The sequence below is a fragment of the Bacillus rossius genome, chromosome 12 (assembly GCF_032445375.1).
Source record: "Bacillus rossius redtenbacheri isolate Brsri chromosome 12, Brsri_v3, whole genome shotgun sequence".
Lineage (NCBI taxonomy): Eukaryota > Metazoa > Arthropoda > Insecta > Phasmatodea > Bacillidae > Bacillus > Bacillus rossius.
The window spans coordinates 385,773-403,019 of NC_086339.1; the positions used below are offsets into that span (position 1 = coordinate 385,773).

The 17,247-nt window shown below is 40.2% G+C and overlaps 1 protein-coding gene across 1 annotated transcript; it reads left to right on the top strand.

Moving 5' to 3' along the window:
• The first annotated feature begins 1,982 nt into the window (after positions 1-1,982).
• LOC134537301 (heparan sulfate 2-O-sulfotransferase 1) lies at positions 1,983-17,247 on the top strand. Its single transcript, XM_063377594.1, has 7 exons — positions 1,983-2,348; positions 5,491-5,723; positions 7,377-7,462; positions 8,047-8,182; positions 10,381-10,478; positions 16,100-16,257; positions 16,777-17,247. The coding sequence occupies exons 1-7, from the start codon at positions 2,240-2,242 to the stop codon at positions 16,995-16,997; spliced, it is 1,041 nt and encodes a 346-aa protein (XP_063233664.1). The 5' UTR covers positions 1,983-2,239; the 3' UTR covers positions 16,998-17,247.

The window sequence follows — 17,247 nt, forward strand, 5'->3', positions numbered from 1 at the left end:
GTGGGTCGTCGGCCCCAGCGTGGCACACTATACTTGGAGACTGAGGTTTAGTTAGCAGATAAATTGCATACTAGACACACTTCATCATAGGTCTGACGTCGTACCGACCTCAGCCCGCAGTACTGGCTCCTGCTGGCGAAACGCACCCATCGCCAAGTCTCCACCCAGATGAGACGAGCGGCGTAACCTTGGCGCACGGAGGGAGTGTCCCCCCCCCCTTCGCACGCCAACCCCTGAGGCAGTTCTGATCAGCTCGCGGCCCAGAGCGGACGTGCGCGTACCGTGGGGAGCCTTCAAGTTTTGTCTCTCTGATTCTTCACGACTGGTAACTATAGTCATCATCAAATACCTTTTTCAACGCAACTCCCCACGCGACTCCGGGTCAGTTTTTTTTCTACGGTGCAGGGATTAACCCGGCCGTCGCTACTTTCCAAGTCAAGCCACCGAGTCTAGGGGACACGCTGGGGCCGATCGACCTACTCACGGTTAGACGACAGAGCTAGCCTGGCGCCCTCCTGTAAAACACCCCAATTTTCACGTACAGCTCCTTAGACTCGCCGTGGGAATCGCACCCGAAACCCCGGCTGATGGCAGGTCAAGCTGAAAATGGTCTCTGAATTTAGAACACAATTGTGTTTTTCAGCATATTTTTAAAACAAACTCGCAATATTTTTAAAGTATGTTGTGTTCTTAACATCACATCTGCTCCGTGTGCGCCGAAATGTCACCACTAAGTCCTTATGGGTAGTTTATGGGTAGTTAAGATTTGGCCATCATTGGGGTCTAATGGTGTCGAATTGAGCTCTACCAGTTTTGGTTCTTCTCTGATAATATTAATGGCAATATATTTTTTTTTCTTAGAATAATTTTACTTAACACAGCACCCCACACATCTCGGTAGGTTCATTGAGCAGGGACTTAATCCCTCCTCCTTCAGTAGTTTTTGCACTCTACACCATCTGGCACATGAGCTGGCTTAGTATTTGCGGGAACGACCGACTCCAGAGTATTTTTTTAAGTTTTGAAATGGACACCGACATATTAAGAAAACTTCTATCTTTCGGAATGCAAACAAGTGCCACGTAAGTTCTCAAATTTCCTCTTTGTATTCTTGTGTGCGGGGAGTGTAAAGGTACTGACAAGTGCGTGGCGATAACACAATGGATCCAGTAACATAGCCAATGAACTGTGATTAATATTTTTTGGCATGTTAAATCTATCCTGTTTTCCTTTTCCTGTCCACATGTGTGCAACAGATGTGTGAAGGGAAATGCCCAAGATACTGAACACATGGGCCAATTAGGATAATGGTGAACTTCCTGGTACTAGATTCTCTCTGAACACTGTATCATGTTCATTGGTCTCAGGGGCTAAACAGTCCACACTCTGATTCCCTAGTGAGGCTTTTCTCTGAGAGCTGGCATTGAGAAAACCAGAACATCACTCACCACTGAGCAACGTCCGCCATGTCTTCTCACCCTCTGTGGGAACTGGCCTATGTCGACATAGTCATGTCATAGGTACACGACTAACTTTTAATTATTACTCATTAATTTTTAATTGTAAACCCATCTTTAATATGCGGAAGAATTCACCAACCCTATTTCTAATTTCTGATTTTATAGTTTTTAAATGTAAACTCTTACTGAATATTCTATTTACTATGCTTTAACTCTAGTTATAAAATATTATAGTGGAACTGTATCTAAATTTATTATACTGCGCTAGAATCCCAATTAAAATTAAACTGATTTCCTGAAATGACTGATGATGTGTGAATTTTACTATTTTAAAGAACGTAAAAAATTAATTTACGGATGTTTTTGACTAAAAATAAAAAAATTTTTTTTATCCTGCCATCATCCAATTATGTTATGTGTTTATTAATATTTCATATTTTTTTAATAATTGTTTGGGACCATATAATGTCGTCGTTTCTAGTATCTATGCCTTAGGAATGTTTACAATAGGTTTTTGCATAATTACTATAGCTATTAAATAAACAACATTGCAATGTCTGTGGTATAGTGATTTGTGATATTTGTAATTTAATTCAAGATGACTGGGTTTTGTGTGTTGGAGTTGGATATGAAAAGATTGAATAATAAAACTAATTTACTGTGTGAAAGCTATAATGATTTTGAAGTATGAATTGGAAGATTGACACAGAATGTAGGATCGGCAGAGAAAATTTCATTTGAGTAAATTATAATCGTGTGTATAAATTAAAATTAAAAATATGTTCCAATCAAAATTTTTACTACTAGCAATTTGTTTGGTATCGGTTATGTTAGTAATATATTTTGAAATACAAGTCACGCAAATTGAAAATGGAAAACAGAAATTGGGTAAGGTGTTTTTTTTTATAATTCGTTTTCTTCACTCAATTTTAATGCTTTATTTCAATTATTAATTTTTTTTTTGGGGGGGGGGGTGCTAATTGTTGGTAAATTTTTTAGAAATAATTGGGGTAAATATGTAGAGTAGCGGTATATGCAAAAAAAAATGCTAAAAATCCGAAAATACTTTTATTATATGCTCTTTCACTTCCTCTTTTCAAAACAACCGGCGGAGATAAGAAATTCCAAATACTTTAGGAGATATCGACTTTTTTAATTTTCATAGTTCGGCAATATTTGTTAAAAAAAATTTAGGTAAATCTGTATTGTACGGATTAGCGCCAAAAAAAATCGTACAAATATGAAATAACTTTCAGTATATGCTCTTTTACGTCCTCTTTTCAAAACCGCCTGCGGAGATTAAAAATTCCAATTACTTTTGGAGATATCGCCGTTCTTATTTTGAAATACAAGCCCTATGTAATCATTCAACAGACGCCATTTTATATTTTGCCGTGTGTGCGTGAATGCCTAAATAACAGAAATTTTCCATTAGGTAAGGTTAGTTACATGATAAATACTTCAAAATAAACGGAAATTAAAAATAATATCAATTAATTTTACTTGTATAGTTTTAAGTATTTATAATGTAACTGACCTGACCTAACAAAACGGGACAAAGGTAGATTAGGTCAGGTCAGCTACAGTATAAATACTTTGAAACTGAACGGACATTAAAAATAATAAAAATTAATTTTAATGGTTGTTTAGTTTTAAAGTATTTATAATGTAGCTGACCTGACCTAACAAACCGGGAAAAAGGATGAACAGTAGGAACTCACGTAATTTTCATTTTACGTGATGTAGTCGTTCAACTACGTCGCGGAAAAAAAAAAATAATACTTGTAAACAAGCAACAATTGTGAACGCGGGAAGCCTACGATTCACTCATCTTTCTGGACATACCCGAATACTCACGTTGGCAAGCGTTCTTTCAACAGACGAGAGGCGAACGCCCGATCGTGCATCTTCGGTTTTTTTTTGTTTATTGTAAATAAATATGCAACTCATGAAAACTAATGGTCAATTAGGTTATGTTAGCTACATTATAAATACTTCAAAACATTGTGGATGGTTGATTTGGTTAGGATAGCTACATTAAAAATACTGTGAAATCATGTAAACGGTTTCCTAGCGCTGGATAGCTACATATTAAAAAGTTATTTGCTAAGCAACCATAAAATGATTTTACAGTTTTTTTAATGTAGCTATACTTACCTAATATAACCAACCATCCACAGTGTTTTAAAGTATTTTTAATTACTTCTAGCTAATTTTAAGAAAAGAAGGCTTGCCAACGTGAGTATTCGGGTATGTCCAGAAAGATGTGTGAATCGTAGGCTTCCCTCTGAACGCCGCATCAGTGCACATCATGAAAATTAAAAAATTCCATATCTCCTAAAGTATTTGGAATTTCTGATCTCCGCCGGGTTTAATGAAAAGAGGAAGTTAAAGAGCACAGAATAAAGGTATTTTCGGATTTTTAAAATTTTTTTAAAAAAAAATCGCCAAAAAATTAATATTAAAAAATTCGATATCTCCAAAAGTAATTGGAATTTTTTATCTCCGCAGGCGGTTCTGAAAAGAGGACGTAAGATAGCATATAATGAAAGTTATTTCATATTTGTACGATTTTTTTTGGCGCTAATCCGTACAATACAGATTTACCAAAATTTAAAAATTCCGAAAATACTTTTATTCTATGCTCTTTAACTTCCTCTTTTCATTAAACCCGGCGGAGATAATAAATTCCAAATACTTTAGGAGATATCAAATTTTTAAATGGGGAATGAAATTTTGAAAAAGTTTTTAGGTGCTGTTAATGTTGTTGAATTATACAGTAAAGGCACATGTTAATAGTATTCTCCCCCTTATGCTTCCCTGTTTTTGTATACCTGCTGAGCTTCTCTGCTTAGAAAACAGGCAGAATGCATGCTAAGTGCACATTTGATTATGTACTGCATTATACATCTTGTTTCTTGTGACATTTTAATGCAATTTGTAATGCTAATTGACCAGATTTTGATATTGTCCTATTACGATATTTGATAAGATGTATTTGAATTTTTTTTTTTTTTCCATACGCTATTGCTGGTTCATGCTGTAGCCTATGTCATAAGAAACCTCAGTAATGGACAAAAATATAGAAACATACAGATAACCAAGCCAAAATTGGCCAATGCCAAATATGAAAAACCTAGACAGCTCAGACAATTCCATGTAAGGAACAATAACAAGACAGTTGCAACAGTAACATTAAGTAAAGACAACCCAGCGATGATACCAAATAGATAATGTGGAAAACACAACACAACACAGATATTCTGGACACCTCAGCGACAGCCCAGGCGAACACAATAGGCTTCCTAGCACTTCTCGTTGTTGTTTAGTTGCATGTTTAAAATATGGACTAAGATGTTGCAGTAGATGGGGGTGCAATTTGGGGAGTAGAGTAGCACAGATTTTGCTGTTTTGGGTGTTGGTGTAGGATAGTAATAGTAGGAATTAACGAATTGTATCTCTGTGGGATTGATAAAAATTATTAGGAAACAAAATCACTATTTTTGGAATAAAAACTTATAAAAAAACTGGTTTTGATAAAACATAGAATATCAATTTTTCTGACTAGATAGTTCAAAAACCGAAATATTAAGGTGGTAGGTATTAATCAGACATAAATCAAAGTAGGTAATCATAAAGACCAGTAATACCCTTAAAGGCCTAGAAAAAGAATTCTTAGGTGTTGAACAGTAAACTTGCTTTGATAGCCTCACATGAAAAAACTAGAGAGAAAATATGAATTATGACAATTTTAAGTATTTTAATTACACACACGCCAGAGAGAGAGAGAGAGAGAGAGAGAGATTAATTTATTAAGTCCAACTTATTGGTTTTTCCTTTGTCTTCCCAAGATTAAATTTCTCAAAGTCCAGTTTAAATTAAAAAAAAATTCTTTTGCACCCAAAAACATCTTTTTGAGATTTTTTAGAAAAGTAGACAGCCCCCAAAACTTGATTGAGATGATTGTAGCATTCCAACCGATCCCGCACCACATCTGAAGTGTTTAGAGTGTGTGTGTGTGTGTGTGCAGAGCTGGTGGTTGCACGCCTTCAGGTGCGGGAGTTGGAGCAGCGGCGACTGGCACAGGCCCGCACCGGAGTCCCAGACAGCGCCCGCAACTCCGTGGTCATCTACAACCGTGTGCCGAAAACTGGCTCCACCAGCTTCGTGGGGGTCGCGTACGACCTCTGCAAGCAGAACGGCTTCCGTGTCCTGCACATTAACATCACCGGGAACATGCACGCTCTGTCGCTGGCGAACCAGGTGGAGACATCACGAGTGGCCTACCACTGAGCAAAACATACGTGAACGTCATTTACTCCAGTGTTTTACTTTCATACGTATGTGGCTCATTAAATAATGTGTCTCACCAAAAAAAATTTATAGCATGTTATAAATTAAACAAAGTGCAAAGAAAGGACAAAAATTAGGTTTTATTTTTATTTGAACGAACTGGCGATCTCCTATTTGTTGCATGTGCTCTCTGGCTGATCGCACATCCAAGAGTCACGGCCCGCAGTGATTGGTGGTCGATCACTCGTGTCCCGCCAAGGCAGTTCCGGTTAGATTCACGCTGGGTTGGACTAGGGGGTCTGCCAATGTTAGAAAAATATTAGAATTTCGTGAATAATTTGATATTAGATTCAACATAACAAACCTAATAGTTTTCTAACACTTCATAACCAGTGAATACTCCCAGTGGGATTGATTCACAAAAAAATTGGAAAAATGTAACATGCATGAAATAAGAAGTAATATTATTAATTGAGAAATTTAAGTTTGTTTTCTGCAAAATTGTACATACATTGTTTTATATGTCACAAGTAATATGTGATTACGATTTACAATTACAAACAATTTTTAAGCTTAAAATCTTTGTAATTTCTCCCCATATCGCAGATGACAAGAGTGAGGCACAAGGGGATAGTTGTCACAGAGATAGAGGCAAAGTACTGAGTGCTACTATAAACATATTTATTCACAAATTCCATTCACAATTTGGGACGGAAACCCCGATCAATTACACTACAGTTTATTGGTTATGACTGGTCTTCAAATGTACTGCCTTATTCCTGCAGAGCTCTGCGAACATAAAAGTTTAAAGTTAAAACACTTGCCTTAATTCAAGTGTATACAATACCCTTAATGACAAGAACTGCATGATACACCTTGAATGTGCCATTATTGCACTTAAACAAACTGTTAGTAATGTCTATGAGGCAGTTACACTCACAAAAATTATTAATATTTATTTTAAACTTGACCTATAAATTGTTCACAACTAATTTTATTTATCTGAAAAATCAGTATCTTGATGGACAAAGTGATGGAATCATTTTGCCTTGATGTAGCCGCCTGCTGCTTCGCTAGCTCGGCAGACGTCTTAACGAGTCAGGGCTGGTGTCGCGGCGAGGGGGGATAGGGGTACGAACGCCCGCGGCCCACCGCGACGTACACTTCACAGGGCCGTCAAGAGGGACAAACCGTTTAGTCAAGCCCCTCGTTATTTTTTAATGTACATCTTTTAAAACTGTAGTTACAATAAAAAAAAATTTAAGACTGTAAATGTTACAGAGTCATAACTATGAATTTGATTGGTGCATATCATGTTACTTGTAAGGTTTTGTGTGAATTCTATTAACAATAGACTTGTAATTTTAATCATATAAAGTAAACAAAAGCCTAGAAAATCTGGAGACTCAGCCGTAGCCCTTGATGCCCGGGTATACCGCTAGCGTGGAGTTCCCGAAGTGCCCGGCAAGTGTTCCACCAGACAACCACCACGGCCTCGTGATCGTGATTTATAAATGTGGAGATGAGTGCCGTAACCTAAGTAACTAATATTGCTCTGTGTTAGCTGGCTTTTGTGGTAGTTCACCCACTTGCGAACTTTCTAACACCATTTTTCCATTTCAGCTTCGTTTTGCTGAAAATGTGTCGCATTGGGATGCCATAAAACCTGCTTTTTACCACGGACACGTTGCATTTGTGGACTTCTTGAAGTGAGTCGCCTTCATTTTTCAAAGTTGGTGTGTTTGTAATGTGTTGGATCATTTGTACATGTGTGTTTTCAACAACATGAAGATATTGAACAAGTCATGTATTACAAAAATAAAATCATATAATGGCAATATATTAATTGATACAAAATACTTCTTTTCTTCGCTGTGAACATCAGAATAAAGTCTCCTATGTGGAGATGTCTTAGGTCCCAGACACCTTCGGAACTTGAGAGCTATGGGTTTCAGTCCCAAATAGGTAATGGATGTAGAGCCATATCTACCTGAAAACATTGCAAGCAAATGTTTTGGTGTTTCCTTACCATGATTCATGGCCATTTCCTTCTAATTATTTCATTAAGTTATATTGTGTGTTCCAGTTTATAATGCCTTGTTTGTCAAAGACACATAAAGCTAAATAAAATAAGCAAACACAATACATAGTTATTTAAATCATAACAGGAGCCTAAATAGAGTTAGGGATAAAACAATATATATTTTTTAGCCTTTGAAAAGTTGTCAGCTAGCTTCATTATTTTAAGGTGTTAGTTAAATGTGTGGTTTTTGAAATTATTTTTTTCTTTTAGGTTCGGAGTGAATCAACCAATATATATAAATATTATTCGAAAACCATTGGATCGACTTGTTTCTTACTATTACTTCTTACGGTACGGTGATGACTTCCGCCCTCATTTGATCAGAAGAAAACATGGCGATAAAATGGTAAGAGTAAAGGATTCAGCACTAAATGCTAAAATTTTTAACAATCTCATAGTTTTTTTTTAGCACATATTTTTCTTTGCATTTTGAAGATTTGTTTTCATAAGAGGCTGATTGCTGATATATTGCTGAATTTAATTTTCCATTATTATTCACAGTGTAGCTAGGCTGTGTATTCTGGGGGTCAGCATTGACTTCAGACCCAGAGGTCATTGTGGAACGTTCCGTAGGGCCAAACCAACAAATTTAACCCAGTCGTGCAAACTAGAAAAAAAAACTCACCCTAACCACCAAACGTTTTGGTTACTGGACACAATCCCAGAGAATTCGCAAGACCGTAAACCAAGTCACAGCTATGTAAAGTTTAGCAAATATGTAGGGTGAATAGGTTCTTCAGTTTAAAAAAATAACAATTTAATATTATCATGGCATAGCGCTGCATCATGAATACCAAATTTACACTCAAAGAAATTTACATTCTACTTACAATAAGTCACAAAATAAAATAAGATACATGTTCAGTTTGGCATCATATTGCCATGTATATACTACAGACCCGAATTGACTCCACTAGATTTTAACGTAATACTAAATAGCAAAAAAAATCCATTACAAAAATTGACAAAATAATATAATTTCTATTCAGTTCATTTTTTTTAGAGTTAGGGGTTGTGCCATTCACGCGTAAAGTTCAGGAGCTAGTATAAGTCATACACAAGTAATTCACCAAATGACTCACTTAAGTTTCGAGATTGTCAACGGCATTGTTTACAAGTAACATCCCCCACACGGCGGATCGCTCGCTGTACATTCGTTCACTGCGCACGTATTGTGCTTTCTAAAGTATTCATTTAAATTATTGTGTACATGTCTGATGTAAATTATTTCAAGTCCACATTTGCCTAAGTGCCACTATGAGATAATATCACATCTTACACAACAAATTACATGCAGTTAAGACATACGCACGCAAACAGTAATTTATGTTAAAGTTCATGGTGGCCCACCGTAATTGCTGCAAAGGATCTGTAACATTTAGCATTCAAAGTTGCTACTAAAAATGTCTAGGCACATCAAAGTAAGCAAAATTTCTTTTAAAAAAATTTGTAAATTGTATAGTGCACGCTGAAATATTGTGCTTAAATCACACGCACATAGTTTATACAGATGGCTTCCCTGATTAAGTTTGTATGAAATACTGGCGCATTAAATAATGTCAAAAATTGGCATAAACAAATAACAAACTCTTCTCAAAAGGGATTGTAATAAGTGCAGTGCCTCAAGGTCTGGGTGGGGCTGAAGACACTCAACTGATTCTTGAAGCACAGCTTGTAAAAGCTAATTCTATGACAAATCTTGAAGTTAATGGTAGACTTTACTTTGACACACGCTGACCACAGCTGACCACGCAGATTTGCTGCCGACGTATAGCCGAGGGCTGGGCAACCCTTGCGCTCTTCGTCAGTGATAGTCGCTGGCCGGGAAGTCACGGGCTTCCCAAGCTGACGCGCCGTGCTGGCCTACCTTACTTTCAGCAAAAAAGAATCACATCAATAGGCAAATAGTTTTACCCAGGAAAGATAGATATGTAAAGGGAAGGCATCTCCAACATACCCCAGTGGCGAGACTCACATGGGTGATAGGTGTGCTTAAAATATGTAAAAAAATCTCTTTAAAATGTTTCCTAAGGAACTTAAATGAGGAGGGCTTATTAATAAATATAAAAACTTTGTAAGAAAAAAAATATGAATAGGGAATTTCTCTGAAAGGTTTTTTACTACGGTCAGTTGGTAAGCCATCCTCCACCAAGTCTCTCAAGAGGTCAAATAATATTTTTTTGAAAATTAAATATGAGATATGTTGTGTAATTTCTTTTTTATATTTTATATTCTGATAACTTTACTATTAAATACAATGTATAGTTCAGTTTCTCAATATGCTTCTGGATATGTAAACATCTCACTTTTAGTTAAATGACTTGTTCCATAGCCTTATTGTACCTACCATGTTCGGAGTGGAATGTATAAATAATTTTTTTTTAAAAACTAGTAATAATATGTTAGTGAGGTTTTGGTAACAGACTGTCTATTACAAAATGAACATATATGCAACTTTAATACAAATGTGATTATGAGTTAGGAGAGTTATGTAAAAGCGAGATGCACGGAGGCATGGTGCTCGACCGGTTGATCTTGTTGCAGACGTTCGATGAGTGTGTGGAGCTGGCTCAGTCGGACTGCGACCCCAACAACATGTGGCTTCAGATCCCGTTCTTCTGTGGCCACTCGGCGGATTGCTGGTTAGTCGACGGTTGTGCGGAGCTCGTGGGACCTCGTGCACGTCTGCCAACTCTCCCGCTTCCCCAGTTTATTTATTTATTACAGTTGTGACATGCACACCAACACCTCATAAAGAGGTTACTACGGTGTGCACGGGGATATAAAAAATAAATGAAATCAATGAAAAAACCATATCACAATAAAAGATACAAACAAAAACAAAATGCAAAGGACAAAATAAACAATAGACACAGACACAATAAAAAAAATTGATTAATGAAACAATGAAACAATTGTGCCACCGCGGTCCTACCTTGTCCTTACAACTAACTATAAACTGCACCAATGTCACATGTTTTTACAGTATGTTTTGTGTTTGGAAAATACATGCCTGTAGTTGTATAAACAGATGTTGAAAATTAAATTTACAAATATAATATTATAGACAGTTGTTGCTGACCTAATTCGTGTGTTAGGTTTAGTATTTTCAAACTTGAACCAGCACTATAAATTTATTTGCTTGCAGGGAATTTATAAACAATCTGTTAATGGCTGTAATTAAAATTTCAGTAGTGTTTGGAAACATGAATAACTTATAAATTATAAACAGGATCCCTACACTCTGTCTTTAGACCATTTCTGCGAGACCCTGGCAGAGTTCCATGTCTGTGAGATCCTAGCAGAGTTCCATGTTTGCGAGACCCTGGTAGAGTTCCATGTCTGTGAGATCCTGATAGTGTTCCCTGTAAGTGGGACCCTGGTAGAGTTCCATGTCTGTGAGATCCTGGTAGAGTTCCATGTCTGTGAGATCCTGGTAGAGTTCCATGTATGTGAGATCCTAGCAGAGTTCCCTGTCTGCGAGACCCTGGTAGAGTTCCATGTCTGTGAGATCCTGATAGTGTTCCCTGTAAGTGGGACCCTGGTAGAGTTCCATGTATGTGAGATCCTAGCAGAGTTCCCTGTCTGCGAGACCCTGGTAGAGTTCCATGTCTGTGAGATCCTGATAGTGTTCCCTGTAAGTGGGACCCTGGTAGAGTTCCATGTCTGTGAGATCCTGGTAGAGTTCCATGTCTGTGAGATCCTGGTAGAGTTCCATGTCTGCGGGACCCTGGTAGAGTTCCATGTCTGTGAGATCCTGGTAGAGTTCCATGTCTGTGAGATCCTGGTAGAGTTCCCTGTCTGTGGGACCCTGGTAGAGTTCCATGTCTGTGAGATCCTGATAGTGTTCCCTGTCTGTGAGATACTGGTAGAGTTCCATGTCTGTGAGATCCTGGTAGAGTTCCATGTCTGTGAGATCCTGGTACAGTTCCCTGTCTGCAGGACCCTGGTAGAGTTCCATGTCTGTGAGATCCTGATAGTGTTCCCTGTCTGTGAGATACTGGTAGAGTTCCATGTCTGTGAGATCCTGGTAGAGTTCCATGTCTGTGAGATCCTGGTAGAGTTCCCTGTCTGTGGGACCCTGGTAGACTTCCATGTCTGTGAGATCCTGGTAGAGTTCCATGTCTGTGAGATCCTGATAGTGTTCCCTGTCTGTGGGACCCTGGCAGAGTTCCATGTCTGTGAGATCCTAGTAGAGTTCCCTGTCTGCGGGACCCTGGTAGAGTGCCATGTCTGTGAGATCCTGATAGTGTTCCCTGTCTGTGGGACCCTGGTAGAGTTCCATGTCTGTGAGATCCGGGTAGAGTTCCATGTCTGTGAGATCCTGGTAGAGTTCCATGTCTGTGAAATCCTGGTAGAGTTCCATGTCTGTGAGATACTGGTAGAGTTCCATGTCTTTGAAATACTGGTAGAGTTCCATGTCTGTGAGATCCTGGTAGAGTTCCATGTCTGTGAGATCCTGATAGTGTTCCCTGTCTGTGAGATCCTGGTACAGTTCCCTGTCTGTGAGATCCTGGTAGAGTTCCATGTCTGTGAGATACTGGTAGAGTTCCATGTCTGTGAGATAATGGTAGAGTTCCATGTCTGTGAGATACTGGTAGAGTTCCATGTCTGTGAGATCCTGGTAGAGTTCAATGTCTGTGAGATACTGGTAGAGTTCCATGTCTGTGAGATACTGGTAGAGTTCCATGTCTGTGAGATACTGGTAGAGTTCCATGTCTGTGAGATCCTGGTAGAGTTCCATGTCTGTGAGATCCTGATAGTGTTCCCTGTCTGTGGGACCCTGGTAGAGTTCCATGTCTGTGAGATCCTAGTAGAGTTCCATGTCTGTGAGATCCTGGTAGAGTTCCATGTCTGTGAGATACTGGTAGAGTACCATGTCTGTGAGATCCTGGTAGAGTTCCATGTCTGTGAGATACTGGTAGAGTTCCATGTCTGTGAGATCCTGGTAGAGTTCCATGTCTGTGAGATACTGGTAGAGTTCCATGTCTGTGAGATCCTGGTAGAGTTCCCTGTCTGTGGGACCCTGGTAGAGTTCCCTGTCTGTGAGATCTTGATAGTGTTCCCTGTCTGTGGGATCCTGGTAGAGTTCCCTGTCTGTGGGACTCTGGTAGAGTTCCATGTCTGTGAGATACTGGTAGAGTTCCATGTCTGTGATTTACTGGTAGAGTTCCATGTATGTGAGATCCTGGTAGAGTTCCCTGTTTGTGAGATCCTGGTAGAGTTCCATGTCTGTGAGATCCTGGTAGAGTTCCATGTCTGTGAGATCCTGGTAGAGTTCCATGTCTGCGGGACCCTGGTAGAGTTCCATGTATGTGAGATCCTGGTAGAGTTCCCTGTCTGTGGGACCCTGGTAGAGTTCCATGTCTGTGAGATCCTGATAGTGTTCCCTGTCTGTGGGATCCTGGTAGAGTTCCATGTCGGTGAGATCCTGGTAGAGTTCCATGTCTGTGAGATACTGGTAGAGTTCCATGTCTGTGAGATACTGGTAGAGTTCCATGTCTGTGAGATACTGGTAGAGTTCCATGTCTGAGATCCTGGTAGAGTTCCATGTCTGTGAGATACTGGTAGAGTTCCATGTCTGTGAGATCCTGGTAGAGTTCCCTGTCTGTGAGATCCTGGTAGAGTTCCATGTCTGTGAGATCCTGGTAGAGTTCCATGTCTGTGAGATCCTGGTAGAGTTCCATGTCTGCGGGACCCTGGTAGAGTTCCATGTCTGTGAGATCCTGGTAGAGTTCCATGTCTGTGAGATCCTGGTAGAGTTCCCTGTCTGTGGGACCCTGGTAGAGTTCCATGTCTGTGAGATCCTGATAGTGTTCCCTGTCTGTGGGATCCTGGTAGAGTTCCCTGTTGTGGGACCCTGGTAGAGTTTTATGTCTGTGAGATCCTGGTAGAGTTCCATGTCTGTGAGATCCTGGTAGAGTTCCATGTCTGTGAGATCCTGGTAGAGTTCCATGTCTGTGAGATCCTGGTAGAGTTCCATGTCTGTGAGATCCTGGTAGAGTTCCATGTCTGTGTGATCCTGGTAGAGTTCCATGTCTGCGAGATCCTGGTAGAGTTCCATGTCTGCGAGATCCTGGTAGAGTTCCATGTCTACGAGATCCTGGTAGAGTTCCATGTCTGCGAGATCCTGGTAGTGTTCCATGTCTGTGAGATACTGGTAGAGTTCCATGTCTGTGAGATCCTTGTAGAGTTCCATGTCTGTGAGATCCTTGTAGAGTTCCATGTCTGTGAGATACTGGTAGAGTTCCATGTCTGTGAGATCCTGTTAGAGTTCCATGTCTGTGAGATCCTGATAGTGTTCCCTGTCTGTGGGACCCTGGTAGAGTTTCATGTCTGTGAGATCCTAGTAGAGTTCCCTGTCTGCGGGACCCTGGTAGTGTTCCATGTTTGTGAGATCCTGATAGTGTTCCCTGTCTGAGGGACCCTGGTAGAGTTCCATGTCTGTGAGATCCTGGTAGAGTTCCATGTCTGTGAGATACTGGTAGAGTTCCATGTCTGTGAGATACTGGTAGAGTTCCATGTCTGTGAGATCCTGGTAGAGTTACATGTCTGTGAGATACTGGTAGAGTTCCATGTTTGTGAGATCCTGGTAGAGTTACATGTCTGTGAGATACTGGTAGAGTTCCATGTCTGTGAGATACTGGTAGAGTTCCATGTCTGTGAGATACTGGTAGAGTTCCATGTCTGTGAGATACTGGTAGAGTTCCATGTCTGTGAGATCCTGGTAGAGTTCCATGTCTGTGAGATACTGGTAGAGTTCCATGATTGTGAGATCCTGGTAGAGTTCCATGTCTGTGAGATACTGGTAGAGTTCCATGTCTGTGAGATACTGGTAGAGTTCCATGTCTGTGAGATACTGGTAGAGTTCCATGTCTGTGAGATACTGGTAGAGTTCCATGTCTGCAGGACCCTGGTAGAGTTCCATGTCTAGTTCCATGTCTGCGGGACCCTGGTAGAGTTCCATGTCTGTGAGATCCTGGTAGAGTTCCATGTCTGTGAGATCCTGGTAGAGTTCCATGTCTGTGAGATCCTGGTAGAGTTCCATGTCTGTGGGATCCTGGTAGTGTTCCATGTCTGCGGGACCCTGGTAGAGTTCCATGTCTGTGAGATACTGGTAGAGTTCCATGTCTGTGAGATACTGGTAGAGTTCCATGTCTGTGAGATCCTGGTAGAGTTCTATGTCTGTGAGATCCTGGTAGAGTTCCATGTCTGCGGGACCCTGGTAGAGTTCCATTTCTGTGAGATCCTGATAGTGTTCCCTGTCTGTGAGATTCTGGTAGAGTTCCATGTCTGTGAGATACTGGTAGAGTTCCATGTCTGCGGGACCCTGGTAGAATTCCATGTCTGTGAGATCCTGGTAGAGTTCCATGTCTGTGAGATACTGGTAGAGTTCCATGTCTGTGAGATCCTGGTAGAGTTCCATGTCTGTGAGATCCTGGTAGAGTTCCATGTCTTCGTGATCCTGGTAGAGTTCCATGTCTGCGGTACCCTGGTAGAGTTCCATGTCTGTGAGATCCTGATAGTGTTCCATGTCTGTGAGATCCTGGTAGAGTTCCATGTCTGTGAGATCCTGGTAGAGTTCCATGTCTGTGAGATCCTGGTAGAGTTCCATGTCTGTGAGATCCTGGTAGAGTTCCATGTCTGTGAGATCCTGGTAGAGTTCCATGTCTGCGAGATCCTGGTAGAGTTCCATGTTTGCGAGATCCTGGTAGAGTTCCATGTCTGTGAGATCCTGGTAGTGTTCCATGTCTGTGAGATCCTGGTAGTGTTCCATGTCTGCGGGACCCTGGTAGAGTTCCATGTCTGGGAGATCCTGGTAGAGTTCCATGTCTGTGAGATCCTGGAAGAGTTCCATGTCTGTGATATCCTGGTAGAGTTCCATGTCTGTGAGATCATGGTAGAGTTCCATGTCTGTGAGATCCAGGTAGAGTTCCATGTCTGCGAGATCCTGGTAGAGTTCCATGTCTGCGAGATCCTGGTAGTGTTCCATGTCTGCGGAACCCTGGTAGAGTTCCCTGTCTGCGAGATCCTGGCCTGGTAGAGTTCCATGTCTGCGAGATCCTGGTAGAGTTCCATGTCTGCGGGACCCTGGTAGAGTTCCAGCTGATGCCGACTAAACCTAACATCACCCATGACCCAATTCACTGTTAGCTGTTTTTCTGAACACCATGTGCAGTGAGCATGGTAGGTTGTCGTGGTTGCATCGATGCCATTGGGGCCAGTGCTTGTGAACGCTACAGGGAGAACTGGGTGTGTCCAGGGAGGTGGGCAACGAGTGGGCTCTTAGTGAAGCCAAGAGGAATCTTCTGGAGCACTACTTCCTCGTCGGTGTGACAGAGGAGCTGGGAGACTTCATCAAGGTTTTGGAAGCCACATTACCAAGCTTCTTCCAGGGAGCGTCTGTGCATTATGAAACAAGTGAGTTCGTACCCTTCCTGTCCCCATACCGTCCTGTGTGTTTTCATTCGTCACTGTCACTGCTAGTGAATGAGTTTCGTCCCCACACTCTGCCAGCACCAGTGGCATCGTAACATGTTAAAAGGATGGTTAGAGGCCGCTCGACGCCAAAATGGTGTGAGCCCAAATACAAACCAGTGACTGAGTGTTAAACCTTAAACAGCAGAGTACTAACACAAATTTAAGAAGTCATGTCGGTAGAATTAAGTAGATAAAAATCATAGATAAAGTTAATGTGCATTAATAATGACTTCAAACAACTAGGTGAATTCATATCACAAAACATACTTCACAAATAGCAGTGAACGCCTTACAATAAAATACTGTTAAAATAAATAATACTTAAAAAATTTACAAGGCAAAATATACTAACTTAAATTATATCGCATGTACAATCATATGAAAAATTGACCAGAAAAAAACTTTTCACTATCTTTGGTTATGAAACAAAGTGTCTGATTGCACTGTATTTCTTCACAGGTAATAAATCGCACCTTCGTCGAACTGCGCAGAAGTTGAATCCATCTCCCGACACAGTAGCTCGTATCCAGAGCTCGAAAGTTTGGAAAATGGAAAACGAGTTGTATGAGTATGCTTTGAAACAGTTTTATCACACGAAGAGAAGAACGTTAAGTGTTAAAGACGGAGGGAGTGTTGAGAAAGAGCAGAACTTCATGTACGAGAAAATACGCCCAAAGTGAATTTGCAAACAATTCATTTTGGTGTGTGTGTTTGTGAAGAGAACTACAGTACATTCAAAACTGTGATAAACCAAGATTTTATAGTTCCTTGTTATCAGATATAAGTTTAAGATTTAGATTTGTCAATTTTAAACAGAACTTGCAGAGTATTTCTGTAGTGCAACATGTGACAATTGCAATAATGCATCATGTGACATGTTTTTGATAAAGTGTTTGTACGTATTTATATTATATTTAATTTTAACTTTTA

Excerpts from the sequence above, each read along its gene's own strand:
- LOC134537301 (XM_063377594.1), top strand. The coding sequence starts at position 2,240 with ATGTTCCAATCAAAATTTTTACTACTAGCAATTTGTTTGGTATCGGTT. Across the intron at positions 2,349-5,490 it reads AAATGGAAAACAGAAATTGG|AGCTGGTGGTTGCACGCCTT; the intron begins GTAAGGTGTTTT and ends GTGTGTGTGCAG. Across the intron at positions 16,258-16,776 it reads GTCTGTGCATTATGAAACAA|GTAATAAATCGCACCTTCGT; the intron begins GTGAGTTCGTAC and ends ATTTCTTCACAG.